Source organism: Gekko japonicus, unplaced genomic scaffold (assembly GCF_001447785.1).
Source record: "Gekko japonicus isolate JY-2015 unplaced genomic scaffold, Gekko_japonicus_V1.1 scaffold748, whole genome shotgun sequence".
In the NCBI taxonomy this organism is placed as follows: Eukaryota; Metazoa; Chordata; class Lepidosauria; order Squamata; family Gekkonidae; genus Gekko; species Gekko japonicus.
The window spans coordinates 27,696-44,626 of NW_015164206.1; the positions used below are offsets into that span (position 1 = coordinate 27,696).

The following is a 16,931-nucleotide window of genomic DNA, read 5'->3' on the forward strand; positions in this document are numbered from 1 at the left end:
TGGCGGACGGAGGCTGCAGGCCTCGTCCGCCGGCCTGGAGAGCGGGCGGGGGGAACCGGCAGACGGAGGCTGCAGGCCTCGTCCGCCGGCCTGGAGTGCGGGCGGGGGGGCCTACGGCTCCGTTCGCCACTGTCCTGAATGTGGCGGGTTAGTTTATGGCCAGAAGAATTGCCCTCAGAAGACGCTGGCTGCGATACTGGCTCCCTCCCCTCCCAGCCACCCAGCCAATGGCAGCCCAGGTTCACTGAGGGAGCCAGTCATCGCAGCCAGCATCTTCCGAGTGGCAATTCTTCCGGCCATACACTAACGGGGCGCATTTTAGAATTTTGGCACCCAAAACTCTTTTATTATAAGGGAGAGATGTGTCAAGAACCAAGGGTTCCATTCAAGGACTTCCTCAAGACTACAATGTGGGTCCCTATCAGGTGGTCTCGGGAAAGCACTCCAAGAAAAGACTTGCCACACATCACAAGGTGGGAAAGAGCTTCTTCTTGGAGCTCCTGTGGGAACAGGAAGAATGAAGGTAGAAGATGGGAGTCCTAAGGCAGTCAGTTCAGTTGTCCAAGGTATAAAAAACAAGGTGCCTGGAGAACAACAGCAATGCAGAATTGGTTCACAAGGAGGTTTATTTTATCATTGGATTTATATCCCGCCCTCCCCACAAGGGGTCTCAGGGCAGATCGCAACAGTCAAATAACGGTATAAATAAATAAAATTAAATTTTTTAAATCAACACGGAACAAACGATTCTCTGGTGCCCACTAATGCCTCCCACTGGCACAGGGCATATAAAGACTAACAACAGAGCCCACTCAGCCCAGGAGGGTTCTTGAGGGCAGTGTGGCCAAGACCTTCAGGTGTCCGCCGCCTCAACCAAAGGCTATTTATAGACCTCTTTTCTCCCCAGTGGGGACCCCAAAGCAGCTTACATCATACTCTCCTGCTCCATTTTATAACAGCAACCCTGTGAGCAATGCTCCCTCTAGGCTGTGGAGTCTTGTGAGCAAAAATTCCACTTTGTGAGCTACTGGCATTAAAGCTGTGAGCGAGCTAATTGGCTACTGCATAAATTAGTTTGCTCTGGAGCCATCCTTCCTGAGCTGAGACAAAAATGTGTGAGCCAGAAGCTAAAAAACTGTGAGCTAGCTCACACTAACTCAGCCTGTGAGCTAGGTTAGGCTGAGAGTGAAAGGTTGACTCAAGATCACCCAACAAGCTTCCACAGTAGAGGAAGGATTTTGAGCCCGGGACTCCCAGACCTTAGCCTAGCACTCTAACCATTACACCATGCTGGCTCTCATTAAGAAGTTTAGAAGTCTTACTTTCAAAACCATAAACACAGGGGTGGGGTGTATGTGTGAAAAGCTTCAAAAGCAATGAAGCTTTAGGCAGTGGCAGAAGAAGCCACAAAAAACCGTATGGCACAGATACCCAAATGTATATTGGCTGGAAGGTCTGCCACTGCTCCCATACCAATAAAAAAAATACTAAGTCTTCCACCACGGTATTATTTATTGTATGGTAGAGTTACACACAGGAAGCACAACTATTTATCGTATGGCAGAGTTACACACAGGAAGCACAGTGAGTTGTTGTGACATCATGGCTGGAACCAAAGCAGGCACCGTATGTTCCAAGAGGCTGCTTGGATGCTAACCACAATGTCCCAACAGCCCATGAGGGCTGAGGACTCTCTTATTGGAGTACAAGCAACAGTGGGAACAATACTTTTAACGTGCACTTGGAAATGGGGTCTAAGGGGGAGATGCGAATCAGCAGAGAAAACAAATGAAATCATGCAAACTCAAGAGAGAGGTTACAGTAGAATGTCCATATTTTGACCCCCGGTAGCTTTCACAGACCTGTAGCTTCTCGTAGATCCTGGAAGAACTTCTGGTTGAATATGAAGGCCACACCACTGATCTCCTCAACTTTGGCTTCCGCTGTGGTATTGCGGTTGATGAAGTTTGCCGTGATGGCGATTGCCAGCTTCCCTCGGAACTCTTTTCGCCGAAAACCTGCACATTGTATAAGACGGGACAACAAAAACAGAACTCTAGGTCAGCTGTTCCCCTTGACAACAAAAGGTCGCGCTGAATACATGTGAGGGACCCAAACGCTGCAGAAATTCGCTGAGAATATTAAAGGCAGCAGGGGCAGTGGAAGCAACTTAGTCGGAACCAGGCAGTGTGATGAAATTCTTTCTTGCAGAGAGGAGGGATGCTCACCTAACACAGACTCAGCACATACCCCAACAAACCCAAGAGAGAGGCAGGCACATATCTGACCAAATACGCAGAGAAATAAACACACCTGCTGACTTCTCGTATTGCAGGGCATGCTTTACGCAGGCTGCTTAATCTGTTACATAAGAAGAGGCCTGCTGGCTCACACCAGGGGTTCCTCTAGTCCAGCATCCAGACTCATACAGTGGCCAACCAGTTCCTCTGGAGGACCAACAACAGGGCACAGAGGCCAAGGCCTTCCCCTGATGTTGCCTCCTGGCTCTGGGATTCAGAGGCTTAGTCACAATGGCTAGTAGCCACCAATGGACCTATCCTCCATGAATCTATCTAACCCCCTTTTAAAGCTGTTTATTTCTATAAGGACATAAGACGCATGAAGCAGCCCTCAAAGTTTCTTCCCCTGTCACTTTCCCACTAAACTGCAGGCAAAGACAGATACCTCCCCCCCGCCAAAGTGGCAACTAACAGCAGTGGGCATGGGTGCCTACCGTGATAAGCAGCATTTTCCTACTACCTTGAATTTCAGATGTGCGCTAAATTCCTCCTTAGCTACTGGGTGGGAGCAATGCACGGCCTCCTGACCATTATAAAGTTAATTGTTGCAGTGATACTATAGTAGAGATGGCCGTGGAAACGTATACATTAACTAATTAGATTGTGTGCTGAGTTTTTACAAGACAACAGCCTGCTTAGCAGCTCGTCAGTCTACTTACAAAAGTGCAGTTGCCTCCCTTCATATGATTAGATCTACATGTGTGCTATTTGGCTATCAGCTGCATGGTTTGCCTACATGTGGCACAAAGTCGCTTGTGTCATTCTTAAAGATTACAACATAGATGCTTTCTCCTTGTAGTAAAATACATACCATGTGAAGCAAGCCTCCTCAGGCAAGTTCCTGGGAATAGCAATTTGGGCCAGCTGCTGTCTCTGCCTAGCCTAGGATTATTGTGAGCATGACCGAGAAGGGAATTTGAAAGCACTCGGCTCACCTTTCACCAGTGTTCCCTCTAAACTGAGTTAATGTGAGCTAACTCACAGTTTTTTAGCCTCTAGCTCACACATTTTTGTCTCAGCTCAGGAAGGATGGCTCCAGAGCAAACTAATCTAGGTAGCAGCCAAATTGCTTGCTCACAACTTTAATGCCAGTAGCTCACAAAATAGAATTTTTGCTCACAGGACTCCACATCTTAGAGGGAGCTTTGCATCTGACTGCTAGGGACAGAGCTAAAATAGTAAATCTAAATGAGTCAAGCCTAGCAGCAAAGCAAATATGAGCAAACGAAGCTCCCTTATACTGAATGAAGCCCTTGCTCCATCTCACTCAGAGCCATCTACCTAGACTGGCAACAGCTCCCTAAGGCCTCTAGGGGAGGAAAGCCTTTCCCAGCACAGCTGCATGAGACACTTTTATTGGGAGGCACCAGCGACTGAACCTGGGAACTCTGCACGTAAGCCAGATGCTCTGCCACGGAACGACAGTCCTTGCATTTTGCAGGATCATTTTTATTAAGTGCTCCTACGGAGAACGTGTGAAACACACGCAAGGCAAACTACAAACATGATTCTGAGAGGAACCGGCTCTGTGCCATGAGCAGACACTAGAAGCCGCTACCTTCCAAAGTGTTCCGCCGTCCGTCCCCTCCGATGATCACATCGAACTCGTATTCCGATATGGGATGCGTCTTCGGGTGGACTTGCGCACGCCAGCCTATCCCTGTGGAAGAATTCCATATTATTCGGATGCCCCCCCGAAATTACTGCACGACCATTCGGGAGATTCGGGTAACAAGGCACTGAAGCTAGCAATGCTGATGTGGAAACTTAACCACTCCCGCCTCCACCTCCTCCTATGCAGTCTTCGTTACTGAGAGCAGCACAAAGAAGCAACACTGGGGAAGCAGCACCCACAACACTGCAGGTACAGAGGAACCGCCCCATTGCCATCAGCTGCAGAGCAACGCAACCTTTCGGCCTTCATCCCTCCCCAAGCTGTTGCCAGCCGCAACCCTACTTACTCTCATTCTCCTGGTCCTCTGGAGGGTAGAGAAGACCCTGGAACTCCACGTTGACATGGATCTCAACCCCCAGGATCAAGGAGACCTTCAAGAGTATCAGCTGGAGCTGACGAATACCTGCACAGGTAGAAGACAAAGATGATTACAAGAGGTCAGTCCTTCGAGCTACGGCCGCTGGAGGAGCAGCAGGTCTTTGGAACGTGCCGCTGGCAGAGGGACACTCAAGCCTCGAAAAGGCTCTCTCCAAAGCCAGCAGGGTTGATGTGTTTGGCTGCTGCAGTAAAAACCAGACAGAGTCTTTTGGAAATTTGTAGACCAAGATATTTATTGCAGCACTAGTTGCCGTGGCCTTGAGCCCGTTTAGTCAAATGCAGGAAGTGAATTCTCAAAAGTCTGTGAGATTCCCCCCCCTTTTATGCACAGAGAAAGAGGCAAGGGGAAAAGACTGAACAGCAGATCAAACGGGTTTGCGACATGTCTAAGAAAAAAACCCAAAGTATACAGATAGTCACAGAAGGATTCTGTTGTTTTAGCTAGGGACTCAACAAGTCTGACAATTTTCTAAGTCTCTACAGGCATTAAACTGCTTAACAGAATTAAGGGTTCATATTCTTGCTAGCTCCTGTTCTTATGAATGAATGCCAGCATATGTTCAGGCTTTGCAGAGAAATGGCACAAACAAGGCCTTTTAACTCATTGTGGACACTATTGTTTCTTTCCTCTGTCTATAAAAACCCTGCTGACTCAAAATTCATTTCTAGGATTGCCAGGTCCCCCTTGTCAATCCAGCGGGGGGATTTGGGGGGTGTTTCTGGGGTGGGCAATGACATCACCCAAAAGTGATGTCATCATGTCAGCAACACTCTGGTTTTTGGGTGAAACTCTATGGTAAATTTGCCCCAAACCATAGGGTTTTACCCCAAAACCAGAGCATCTCCCCCGCGCAATGTCGCTGACACGATGACATCACTTCTGGGGGACATCATCACTTCGGGGACATCGCACAGCGACATCCCTGTTTAGGGGCAGGGTTTACCCTGCTGACCAGCTGGTCCATGGGCAGAAGCCCCCGAAAGCAGGGGATCCCCTGCTCAGACCTAATGCTGGATAGCAAAACATAACAAGAAGTAAGCCAGATTTCCATAAATCCACAGAAAAGGCATCACGTGCCACTGACTCCATTTGCAAAATGAGGAAACTCCATCTTGCAAACCCTGTTTCACCTGTTTTTGCTGCTCTGTGTATACAGAAGGAATCTTATATTGCAAATTAGGCTTTTACACACATTTGTCTCAGCAAATTAAAAAACATCCTGCCTCCTAAATGAAACTGCTAATCAAAGGTCTCAGTTAATAACCATTTGCTCTCTGTTTTCATTTTATCAGAGGTTCTTGCAAACTGTTTTGCAGGACTAAATGCAAAGTGGATGAGGCCTCTGAACTAGCGACATGGGCAGGAGATACAGGCACCCAACATTAACACTTGCTATGAAGCCAGGACAGATTTCATACTGGTTAAATTTTGGAGTCTTTTCTCTGGTTTACTTTTCATAGTGAGGGTTTAATTCAAGAGTACTGGCAAATGACTGATTATTTAAACAGGGAACTAGAAAGTATTTTCGAAGTTTATGAAATCCTGTGAAAAGGAAGACAACAAAGGCAGGAATCTTAGTCTGGGGGAATCTGTATTTCGCAGAGTCAAGGGCTATTCTGGAGATACGATCCTTGCTTTAGTTGGGGGTGGGGTGGGGTTTCCCCTCCCTTCAAACCCAATAGGCAGGCCAGCAAATTGGCAAATGTTCTGCACTTTGGAGCAAGGCTGACCTGGATGGCCCAGGCGAGCCCAGTCTCATCAGACACTGGAAGCGAAGCAGGGTTGGCCCCGGTTGGTATCTTCAGGATCACCTCTCTCAGTATGCCTCTAGAAAAGCGTTATGCTCTGGGAATAAGAACCTTCTGGTGGTCCCCAGCCTGAGAGTGATCCAGCTGTCTTTCATCTAAGACCAGGGCCTTTTTGGCCCTGGCCCCCGCCTGATGGAACTCTCTGCCAGAGAACATCTGCGCCCTATGGGATTTGCTATCATTCTGTAGGGCCCATAAGGCAGAGATGTTCCGCCAGGCATTTGGTTGAGGACATCGACGGTCTGGCACTCTGATGTCCCCACCTCCCCCTCACCCCCTCCACATCCCCTTCACCCAGGGGGGCTGGTGGGACCTGAAATTCTTTCTGCTGCCTTGGATAATATGTCGGTACGCTGTTGATGTTCTTAAGCATTTTAACGTTGTTCTTAAATGTTCATTATTTATTGTATTTGCCTTCTAGTGTAAGCCCTGCTTGCAGGACAGGGCGGCCTAATGAATCGAATCAATCAATCAATCAATTAATTAATTAAATAAATGGGAGGCGACCAAGGGCGTCCAGGGCTGCTCTGCAGAGGCAGGCAACGGCAAACCACCTCTGCTCGTCTCTTGCCTTAAAAACCCTACAGGGTTGCCAGAAGTCAGCTTGTGACTTGACGGCGCTTTCCACCGCCACCACTTTACCATGCCAAAATGAACACACGTGCTCAGATTTCTGCCTCCACCTCCTTTTCCTCCCCTGCCGGGAAGTCTCCTGTAGTCAGCAAGAGCCGGTGTCACTTACTGATATGGTCAATGGCTCCTGCACAGAATTTGCCGTAGAACTTTTTGGCGCCGAGGCCCCGCAAGTCATGTATCGTGAATGGCCACAGGTGCAGAACATTGTTGCGGGAGAAGGCATCGCGCTTTTCTATTACCACCACCTTTGCTCCTAGAAAGGACAGGTCGATGGCTGTTCGAAGGCCGCAGGGTCCAGCCCCAATGATGAGACACTGAAAGAGAAGCAGCAATGTTGGTATATAAAGGGGGGGGGGGGGGAATCCAAAGTTCAAGGGAAAACAAACATACATCCTAGTTCATTTGCCTGCCAGCATTTCTTGAAATGCGGCAGAAGGTAAGAGGAAGTTAAACAAGATATTCAAGGATACCTATACAATTGAGGCGGGATTTCTAGGGTTTGGGCTGCAAAAAGAGCATCACCATTTCATACATAGTCATTTTCAGGCACTTAAAATTCTTGGTCCAGTTGACTTTTTTTTTAAGTCAAAGGCTTAGGGAATGAGATCACTAAACCACCAAACAGCCAGGAGAGAAGAGAGACGGACACAGTGTCAAGAGATGAAGTACATTAACAAGAGACGACATTTGTAAAGTACACTGTGAGCTGTATTTAATCTTTTGAGACATCATGCCTTTCAAGACAAGGAGGCAAGCTTCCCTACGTCATGGAGTGTTGCAAAGTGAAAGCTGTGAATCGTTGGGAATAGATTTTCTCTTTTAAAACACAAGCAATAAATGATAACTATAAGGTGACTCGGTGACTAAAGTGGGACCTTTTAGATAGAGGTCGACAATATTTTTTAAAAAGTACTTTGAAGTTAAAAATATAGTTGTATAGAAATATTGATTTCTAAAAGCCTCCTGCCTTCTCCTGTTCTGTCTTCTGATAACAGGCTGTGCCTTATTTCCTGTTACCAGCCAAATGGTGGGCCACATGGCCTCCATAGCCATGCCATAAACCCACATTCTTCACACTTCCATGCTAGAAGCTAGACTGTGAGGCACCCCACTAGGCCCACATGCAAGAAGTCACGTAGCCGTTGGAGTTTGGGGTCATGTGACTGCAGGCGTGGTCTCCAAACTTCTAGCCTATCCCCACATGTAGCCATAACAACCAAATCTTGGGCACTCCCATTCCCACTCGCAATTGGCTCCTGGCCAGGGCTAATTTGTGATTGGAATTGGCCTATAACTGGTAATTCCCTATGGGAGAGACTCTCTCTCTGTTCTGTTCCTGCTCCCTGCTCTTCCTCTCTGTCCCTGCTCTGTGCTATTGCCCCTGGAAATGCTGTCTCGAGAGACAAAGAACTGTGTTGTGACTGAAGGAGCACATGGTGTGCCAAGATGGGATTTCTCCTCAAGATCCCTTGGTGTCTAATTGGACTATTTGGACTGATACTATCCCGACTGGGTAAATATGAACCATTACTGTGTAGTTAAGGCAAACAGCCCTAGCCTTTCTTGTTTTGAAATCTTTTATAGTTTATATGCTAAGCTCTGTACTGAATAAACATTATCTTTGTTTCTAAATGGTCTCTGATGTTGTACCTGAGTTCCAAGCCTAAAATCCTGTAGCCTAAACGCTGACCACATACGCTACTATTGGAGGTTAAAATATTGTGCATCTCTGGGAAGAGTTGCTAATGTGTTAAGTCCCAGATGCCAGCTGAGAGATTTGAATCTCTGCTCTGAGCTGGAGGGGATTATACACTACTGTAGAGATTGTGGTGGCGTATTGCTCTGACAGAGAGGGTAGCCTACCTTTGTGGGTTGTTGTTTAATGTACTGCAAAAGGTACAGGGTTCCCTCCCATTCCTGGAATGGCCTGGGTGGGAAATACCTGTACAATAGTAATTCAAATTGATAGGTTAACGATCATGCAATTTACGACTTACTTCCAATTTAGGAGCGCCTAGAAGTGTGCAGTTTAACTACTACAGGACAGTTTAAGAAAACATCCTGTCAATACCTATTAGTAAGTTGCCATGGTGCCACAATGAATACGGTATATTGGTCTTTTCTGTCAATTTATATACCACCTTCTCTTCTGCACAACTAATGCACTTTTTGTAATTTGCATTTGTGAGCATATGTGTGTGCGTGCATATGTGTGTGCGTGTTCGTGAGCCTATGCCTGGAAGACACGGCAACCTCTGGCGACTCCTACAGGAGCATGGAGGTCGTTCAGAGAAGTGGCTTAATAGCCTGCTTCCCGACCCTGATATTCCTTGGAGGTCTCCCATCCAAATATTTGCCAGGGTCAGCCCTGCTTAGCTTCCGAGGTCTGATGAGATCGGGCTTGCCTGGGCTATCCAGGTCAGGGCCAAACATTGCGCTGTTGACATGAAGTCAGCACATGATACCACGAGACGGAAGACAGAAGGAATTAGGGGACTTGCAATTAGGGTTACCAAACTCCAAGTGGAAACAGGAGTCCAGACTACAGAGACCAGTTCCCCTAAGGGAAATGGTAGCTTTGGAGGGAAAACTCTATGGCCTTCTTCCCCTCCCAAACTCCACCCTCTTTAGGCACTGCCCCTAATCTCCAGGAATTTCCTACACCAAAGTTGCTTGTAGTGTATTCGGAACATCCCCAAAGAGGTGAAGGATAAACTAGTTTCTACAGTACAGAAAAGCTGAGAGAAGCACATTGCTGCTTTACATTAATAGCCAGCTCTGTGTACAAGTTCCTTTATTTCTCACTTCCACAAAACTCCAACAAGGTGGAACTTTGTCCTTTCCATTCTCAAAAACATCAAACGAGGAAGGGTGTGTGTGTGTGTGTGTGTGTGTGTGGTCTTTCCTAAAGCTACCTCTGCATCCATGGCTGAGCTGGATTGAAATCTGCACCTATTATACACAGGAAAGTTGGTTCTGTCACCGAATAACAGACAATCTTCAATGAAAAGCATTGCACAGGAGTCGTCATGAGATGAGGTGGAATTCCTATGATGCAAGTCATCACTGGACTGTGCAGCAAAGTGATGGAGATGAAGATGCACAACAGGAACCAACCCTCAACTCCCAAGCTATGCAACTCCATGTCTTAACAGATGCTTAATTGAAATGTACATTTCTGCCTTAATATCTTGAAATCTGTTCTGATTTCAACTAGAGACTCAGAAAAAGGCAGGCTAAGGCAGCCACCTAGCCGCCCCTTCCCCTTTCAAAGACTGGATTCTGAGGAGTTCTGCCCAACTGAATAGGCAATTCCAGAGGTTTTCTGCAGGAACAGCTCTTCGCCACTTTTGCTCTTTTCCGCAGAGATTTCTGTAGTCCCAGGAGCAAAAATGCAGTTTGCCCCCTCTTGTGGAGCAGCAGGGGAATTCCCAGAAACAGGGAAGTCTGATGCTGCGTCACTAGAGAGGACAAACTGTGTTTTTGCACCTGGGACTGCAAAAATATCTGCGGAAACTAGCGAAAGAGACAGAACAATACAAATGCAGGAGCGGGGAGAGGTGCTGCTGTGGAAAACGTCCCAGTTAAAAGTGCAGTGTCAGAGTGTCAGCTGCAAAAACCGCCCAAATTCTTGTTGTCTCTAAGGTACCACTGGACTGTATTCTAGCTGTGAAACAGCTAGGGCCCAACCGTGATCACTGCCGACATGATTACAGCAGAGACCATCTCTAAGAGCCACTCAGGAAGTTTCAGCTGGAGGCCACGGGGCATCTGCACACAACTGCAGTCTACACGGGAGATGCGACGTAGCGAGAGCTTTCTGCCGATTGCTCACCTTCGTGTTGGCGCATACTTTCCCTTTCTTGAAGTCTTTGTGGCAGCCTCTCTTATCCAACTTGGCCCAAAGGGCTTTGGCTTTCCAGTAATTAAGCTTGGACTTGAGCTTGTGGTAGAAAGTACGGTAGTCCTTGGGCTTCAGCTCCAGATAGTCGCAGAGCTCCTGGAAGGCTTTGAGAGTCCCTTTGCAGGTTGTGGCCTGCACAAAGCGGTCGAAGAGGACATGGGCCTGGTTCACCTTCTCGTTGCTCCTTTCCTCCATCCTTCCAGCTTAGCCACCAGTCCTCCTTGCTTTGGCGGCAGCCGTCCCCCTTCCAGTCTGCCTGCCTTCTTGGCTGCTACGTTGCTCATCAACAATCGCTTCTTTTAATCCACGTGCAATAACAACCTAGAAAAGCAAAAGAAAGAGAGATCACCAACCTGTGCGCAGTTGTCATTGGTGGGTTGGAACACTGTAAAAACAGGGGCTGGGTATGCGCTGGGCTTGCAGTCATCATCATTAACATTTATTACGTTCGAAAGATCAGCCAACAGTGGTTTACCAGCATGGTTACTGGTGGAGAGCCAGTTTGGTGTAGTGGTTAAGTGTGCGGACTCTAATCTGGGAGACCCGGGTTTGATTCCCCACTTCTCCACTTGCACCTGGCTGGATGACCTTGGGTCAGTCACAAGCTCTGGCACAGCTGTTCTTGACAAAGAGCAGTTTCTGTCAGAGTTCTCTCAGCCCCACCCACCTCACAGGGTGTCTGTTGTGGGGAGGGGAAGGGAAAGGAGTTTGTAAGCCGCTCTGAGACTCCAAGTAAAGGGCAGGGTATAAATCCAATCTCTTCTCCTTCTTCTTCTTCAAGTCAAAATTCTGAGCCCGAGAAAAAGCAGAACTTCATAACCCACACGAATTTATGCCCATTAAGACACTTCAAAAATTGCAAGTGTGTCTACAAGGCACACACACACACACACACAAAATGATTAATTGAAACATATAAACACAGACACGCAAATAAGGAGGGCTAATTAGTGGAACACAATGACAGAGGGAAACAGAGAATCTCCTGGGAAGGGAGTTCCAAAGTGCTGGCACCACAACTGAGGAGGTCCTTTCTTGGGTTGCCACCTACCTAGACTCAGATGGCCTGGGGTACCTGACCCAAAGCCTCCAAAGATGACCAGAGTGGATGGGTAGGTTGATATGGAAGCAGGTATTCCAGCCCCAAGTCATACAGGGGGTTTAAAGGTCAATACCTGCAACCTGATTTGGACCTGAAAGCAAACTGGGAGCCAGTGTAGATGGAACAAGACTAGAGAGATATGGTCCCTATGGCCCACTCCAATCAACATTCTGGCTACCACATTCTGTAGCTTCTGGACAGCCTTCGAGGGTAGCCCCACGCAGAGCACATCGCAGTAGTCCAGTGTTACCAAGCCACACACCACAGTGGCAAGATCTTTTTTGCCCAAAAAAGGCCACAGCTGGCTCACCAGCCAACTGTTTATCCAGTGGGAGGCCTGAGCCCAGTAGCACACCCAAGCTATGAACCTGCTCCTTTAGGGGAGGGCAACCCCATTTAGAGCAGGAAACTGATTCCTGGATCACCCCCCCACACACACACACAAACACACACAACACAGCAGCCTCTCTTTTTGGTCAGGATTAAGAGGTTAAAGGTGATAACGGATAATGAATTCACAGTGACTACAAGTTCCTGGAGCTAGGGACATAGGCATTCATTCAGACAGCTGGCCCATCCATAAACCTGCCTGTCGTATGTGGCCCAAAAGACAGAAATAAGGTGGGTGAGCACAAGGGACGTGGCCTTTGCTGTCCCGTCCCATCAGTGAGGGAACTCTCTGCTCTCTTCAGTGAGGCTGGCGCCAAACCTTTCAAGTTTTAGGTGCCAGGAGAAGATCCCCTCTCCCTGACATGTGCTTGGTTTCTCATTACTGTTTCTTCTTTTGGGTTTTTTTTATTTGATGAACTCTCCTACCTCTTTCTTTATATTGCATACTCTTTATGGCTCTCTATTGGCTAATTCACTACCTGTTTCAATAAGGGCAGGGAGAGTTGGAGTGGATCAAACATTGTTTGATCACCCGTTTAAAAGTTTGTTTTTCCTCAACAAATACATATAGTGGGAACAGGACTCCTATCTCTTTCTTCTGGTATTTTTTATATGTATGTGTTTGCACACGTGTGAGTGTGTGTGCACCTAGAAGTCATGGTGACCTCTGAAGACTGACCCCTCCTGGAGGCCTGGAGAATATTCAGAGACGTGGCTGAGTAAAGCCTGCCCCTGCCTCCTGCCTCTGATAATCCTAGGAGGTCTCCCGTCCAAGTACTTGCCAGAGCCAACCCTGTTTAGCCTCTAAGCTGAGTTAGTGTGAGCTAGTTCAGTTTTTTAGCCTCCAGCTCACACATTTTTGTCTTAGCTACTGTACACCCCTGCTGCACTACCACCAACTGGCTTGGGTAACATCTTGGGGGGGGGGGGGCAATGGCCCTGGGATGAAGAATGAAGGGTATTGCTGCCTGGAACAATACGAATGATTTGAGATTACCATCACCAGAATCCCATCTTGCTGCTGAGGACTTTGAGACAACATGACCACCTTGTACTGTATAATTGATTGATTGTTTTATCAGGTTTTAGCTGTTTTAATTATTGACATGTGTGCCTCATCTGTAAGCCGCCCTGAGCCCGCTCGCGGGGAGGGCGGCCTATAAATCTAAAAAATAAAAGAAAAAGAAAATAAATTTTAAAATTAGCTCAGGAAGGATGGCTCCAGAGCAAACTGATTTATGCAGTCGCCAAATCGCTCGCTCACAACTCTAATGCCAGTAGCTCACAAAGCAGAACTTTTGCTCACAAGACTCCACAACTTAGAGGGAGCATTGCTTCTGAGATCTGATGAGATCGGGCTTGCCTAGGCCATCCAAGTCAGGGCCAGGACCCCTGTCTTGCTCTGTATTCTCAGTGCTTGGGGGGGAGCAACAGTGGGAGGGCTTCTGGCGTTCTGGCTCCACTGGTGGACCTCTCGATGGCACCTGGATTTTGGCCACCATATGACACAGGATATTGGATGGGATGGGCCATTGGCCTGATCCAACATGGCTTCTCTTATGTTCTCATGTTCTTATTATTGATATATTAACCATGTGAAGTTGATGTCTTGGCTTTTCATGGCTTTGCCTGATACTTCTGGTTGCACTGTAAGCTGCTCTGAGCTGCTGTGTATAGCACGAAAGACAGGCCAAAAACATTTACCGTAACTATATAAATATTTTTTTCCTATTACGTATCTGATACTTAATGGAACCAAGAGGTTGAAATAATTATCGTTACAGAATTTTCAATGAACAGCCAATGAAATCAGAATCTAATACTGGACGGGTGTACAGTTTGGTGGCTGTGAGAATGAGCTACGGTTGGTCTCCAGCTCAATTCTCACTTCTGCCAGAAACTTACTAAATAGGCACAGGCAAGCCATGTTCCCTCGGCCTCAACACTCACCCACCCACCCCAAACTCGAAACACAGAGGTAACATTACAAGCCAATCTGAGAAGAATTGCTGAACAGGTAACAGTAATATATAGGAAGTGCTTAGAACACAGACTGTTCAAATGTTAAATAGCATTAGCATGCCTTGTAAGGGAATTTATTTCAGAAAGGGAGGTGAAGTAAAGATGTGGACATAAACACTGCAAAATGAGAAACACTTCGGACCTCCTTCCTGGAATCCCAGTTAAGTCCTTTAAAATAGCTCATATTCCCCCCAAACAAGCCTGAACGCAAGGGTAAGTAAATATATACGGTCATTACTGGAAGCCTGGGATCCACCAGGTTGACTTTGGCCTCCATAGTTCTCTTTCCCCCCAAAAGCACTCAGAAATAAAATTCCAACTAATAATCAATAGAATAATATTGTTATTAAATGATGCTATTAAAAGAACTGATCCATTTCCACACATACCCCCACCCCAAGCCACGCACCACTCTCCTGACAGGCTAACAAAAGGGACTGTTTCTTTAGCAGCTTTTGTTGGAATAGATATTTAATTTCGATTATCAAAATTATTTTCAAATAGGTGAGATGCCTTTAAGTGATGATGTATCACATGGCCTTTGCCTGTTCAGGTAAATATGCCATCTCAAATGCCCTTTAGTTTTTTTTTTTTTTTGGTGGGGGGAGAGACTTTACGATTGTAATACGAAGCTGGCAGCGTTATATCTCAGGAATGCAGCACTGCTCAGATGTAGGCAGAAAGCTGGCACGCTACTAATATAATGGTACTGGTTCTCATTCAGTGCAATCTTAACAGCACCTGGAGAAGTACAAAAGCACACAAACAGAGCTGTCGACAGGGAAGTAAACGAAGGATGTCAAAGCTAATCTGCAACAACCCAGAGACTCGGACCAAGAGGGAGCCGCTCTCAGTGGGGTGGATTTACACAAGTGGATCAGCTTTTTAAAAAAATGGCACTGTTTGAGCCAAGAAATATTGTTCCATTGTCTATGTGTATACCCAGTTTACAGCTTAAAAAAAAACCCCTAGCTCTCAACACTACTGGTGTATAACAGTGAAAGCAAGCGTAAACGTCCAAAATCAGTGAGAGCAAAGAATAATTTTCAAAAGTTTTAATGTCACACATAACTAGTTTCCCACCTCACTGCAAGTAGCAGGCAAGCGGTATTCAAACATTTCTAATTTGCAAAATGTACACGTACTACAGAACTCAGCTATTCTTGGGGCAGAGTCTCAACTACTTCAGCGCAGAACTGTGAAAATATGGAACTTTGTGAACGCACGATGTTTACCTCACGTTCCCCAACACAGAGCCAAGAGCCAAGTCAGTGGGGCGGGGGGAATAGAGCTAAAGAAAGAAATCACGGCTGACGAAAAGGGTATAGTGGCACAGATATGTGAATCATCCATATAACTATAACCACTGTCACAGAATGGCTATATAAATCTTTAACCCCAACACAAAGGCTTAATCTGAGGTGCAGTTTTTACTAGGTTATCTAGGAATGCATACAGACACTGAAAGTCCACAGACCTCTGTAAACATCATACATACTCAGGGAGGTTTCCAAAGGGCAATCATGTACTGGCAGCAAGGACACCTCTCTTTAGTTTTCTGGTCTTGCGCTGGTACAGAGATTACTGCCTCACAGAAACTCTCGATCTCAAGACCTTGCGATAGGAAGGAGAAGCCAACACCTCTGTGGCATGCTCGACTCATGCCATAAGGGTCTTGATAAGTCAAAGCCAGTTGCATCCAGAACCCCACACAAAAAAGTAGACCAGATCCTGAAGCATCAACAAAATAAGTTCCCAGCACCCTTTCGGAAGACATTTCTGCACTGGTTGAAGATTCAGGATAACAGCAATCCCAGTCTTCACTTCAGCCTGTGATGAGCTGTCAAAACTTGTGAGGCACAAATTCAAATTAAACAGGTTCACAAGCTTACGATCTTATCAAGAGTATCTGGCATGAGTATACCTCGCGCACTGCCTCAACTGCAAATTCCAAGGACTTACCTAATTTGTGTGGGTTTGCACTGAACAGCTTCTTGGTAAATACTTAGGACGCAGCCTAGATGCTGCATTGTTACCATTACTAGACCATAAATGGAGCCAGTATCTCCTATCAGCTCTTGCTGTCAGCATCCCATGTCCGTCCACGAGCAGATATCGTCTTCGCTAGTGCAAACACGTCCATTCTGGAGGATAAGATTCTGGAGGATATTGTCTTTGCTATTCATCCATTCTGAAGGATAAGAGCCACCATGTACTAGGTAAAAGTGACAGAGGGTAGAGTGCGCACAAACTTCCACCAGGAGCTGTTTAAAAAAAAAATACAGTCCCTCTTATCCAATGTGATTGGTTTTTTCTTTTTTTTTCTTTTCTTCTTTTAAAAGCAGTTGTTTTTACTGGAGCGAAGAGATGGTCTGAACTCGGATCCAACTTCTTCAGATTCTTGCTAACTTATTTTTGCTGTTCCTGGCAGGGAGTAAGCCAAGGCGAGTTTTCACAGTTTATGCTTCTTGCCATTCCGATACGTCCATGCTCCCTAGTGTTTTGCTTGCGGTGCATTCCTTTATACTACACGGCAGTAATTATTCAGAGTTTCAAGCAGTGGGCAGGCAGAACGCTTGGGTTTGCTTACATGGCAAGTGACCCTTTGGGCATTTTTCCACAGGGTAGCATCTCACCATGTACTTCCTACACTCTGGGGGAGAGGGGCACTGCCAAGGGGCAGCCAGGCAGACAGGTCTTGCCAGTCTAAACCAG

At 46.6% G+C, this 16,931-nt stretch overlaps 1 protein-coding gene across 1 annotated transcript in view; it reads right to left on the minus strand.

The window, feature by feature from the left end:
* Positions 1-16,931, minus strand: part of LOC107108023 (protein-methionine sulfoxide oxidase MICAL3-like) — a gene marked incomplete at its 3' end in the record, with an annotated part of 130,460 nt that overhangs the window by 25,561 nt on the left and 87,968 nt on the right. The window contains exons 2-6 of the mRNA XM_015408406.1: positions 10,634-11,023; positions 6,905-7,112; positions 4,262-4,378; positions 3,859-3,960; positions 1,863-2,018 (exon numbers count right to left, since the gene is read on the minus strand). Of these exons, the coding sequence (XP_015263892.1) occupies positions 1,863-2,018; positions 3,859-3,960; positions 4,262-4,378; positions 6,905-7,112; positions 10,634-10,897 (847 nt within the window). The remainder of the gene's footprint in view (positions 1-1,862; positions 2,019-3,858; positions 3,961-4,261; positions 4,379-6,904; positions 7,113-10,633; positions 11,024-16,931) is intronic.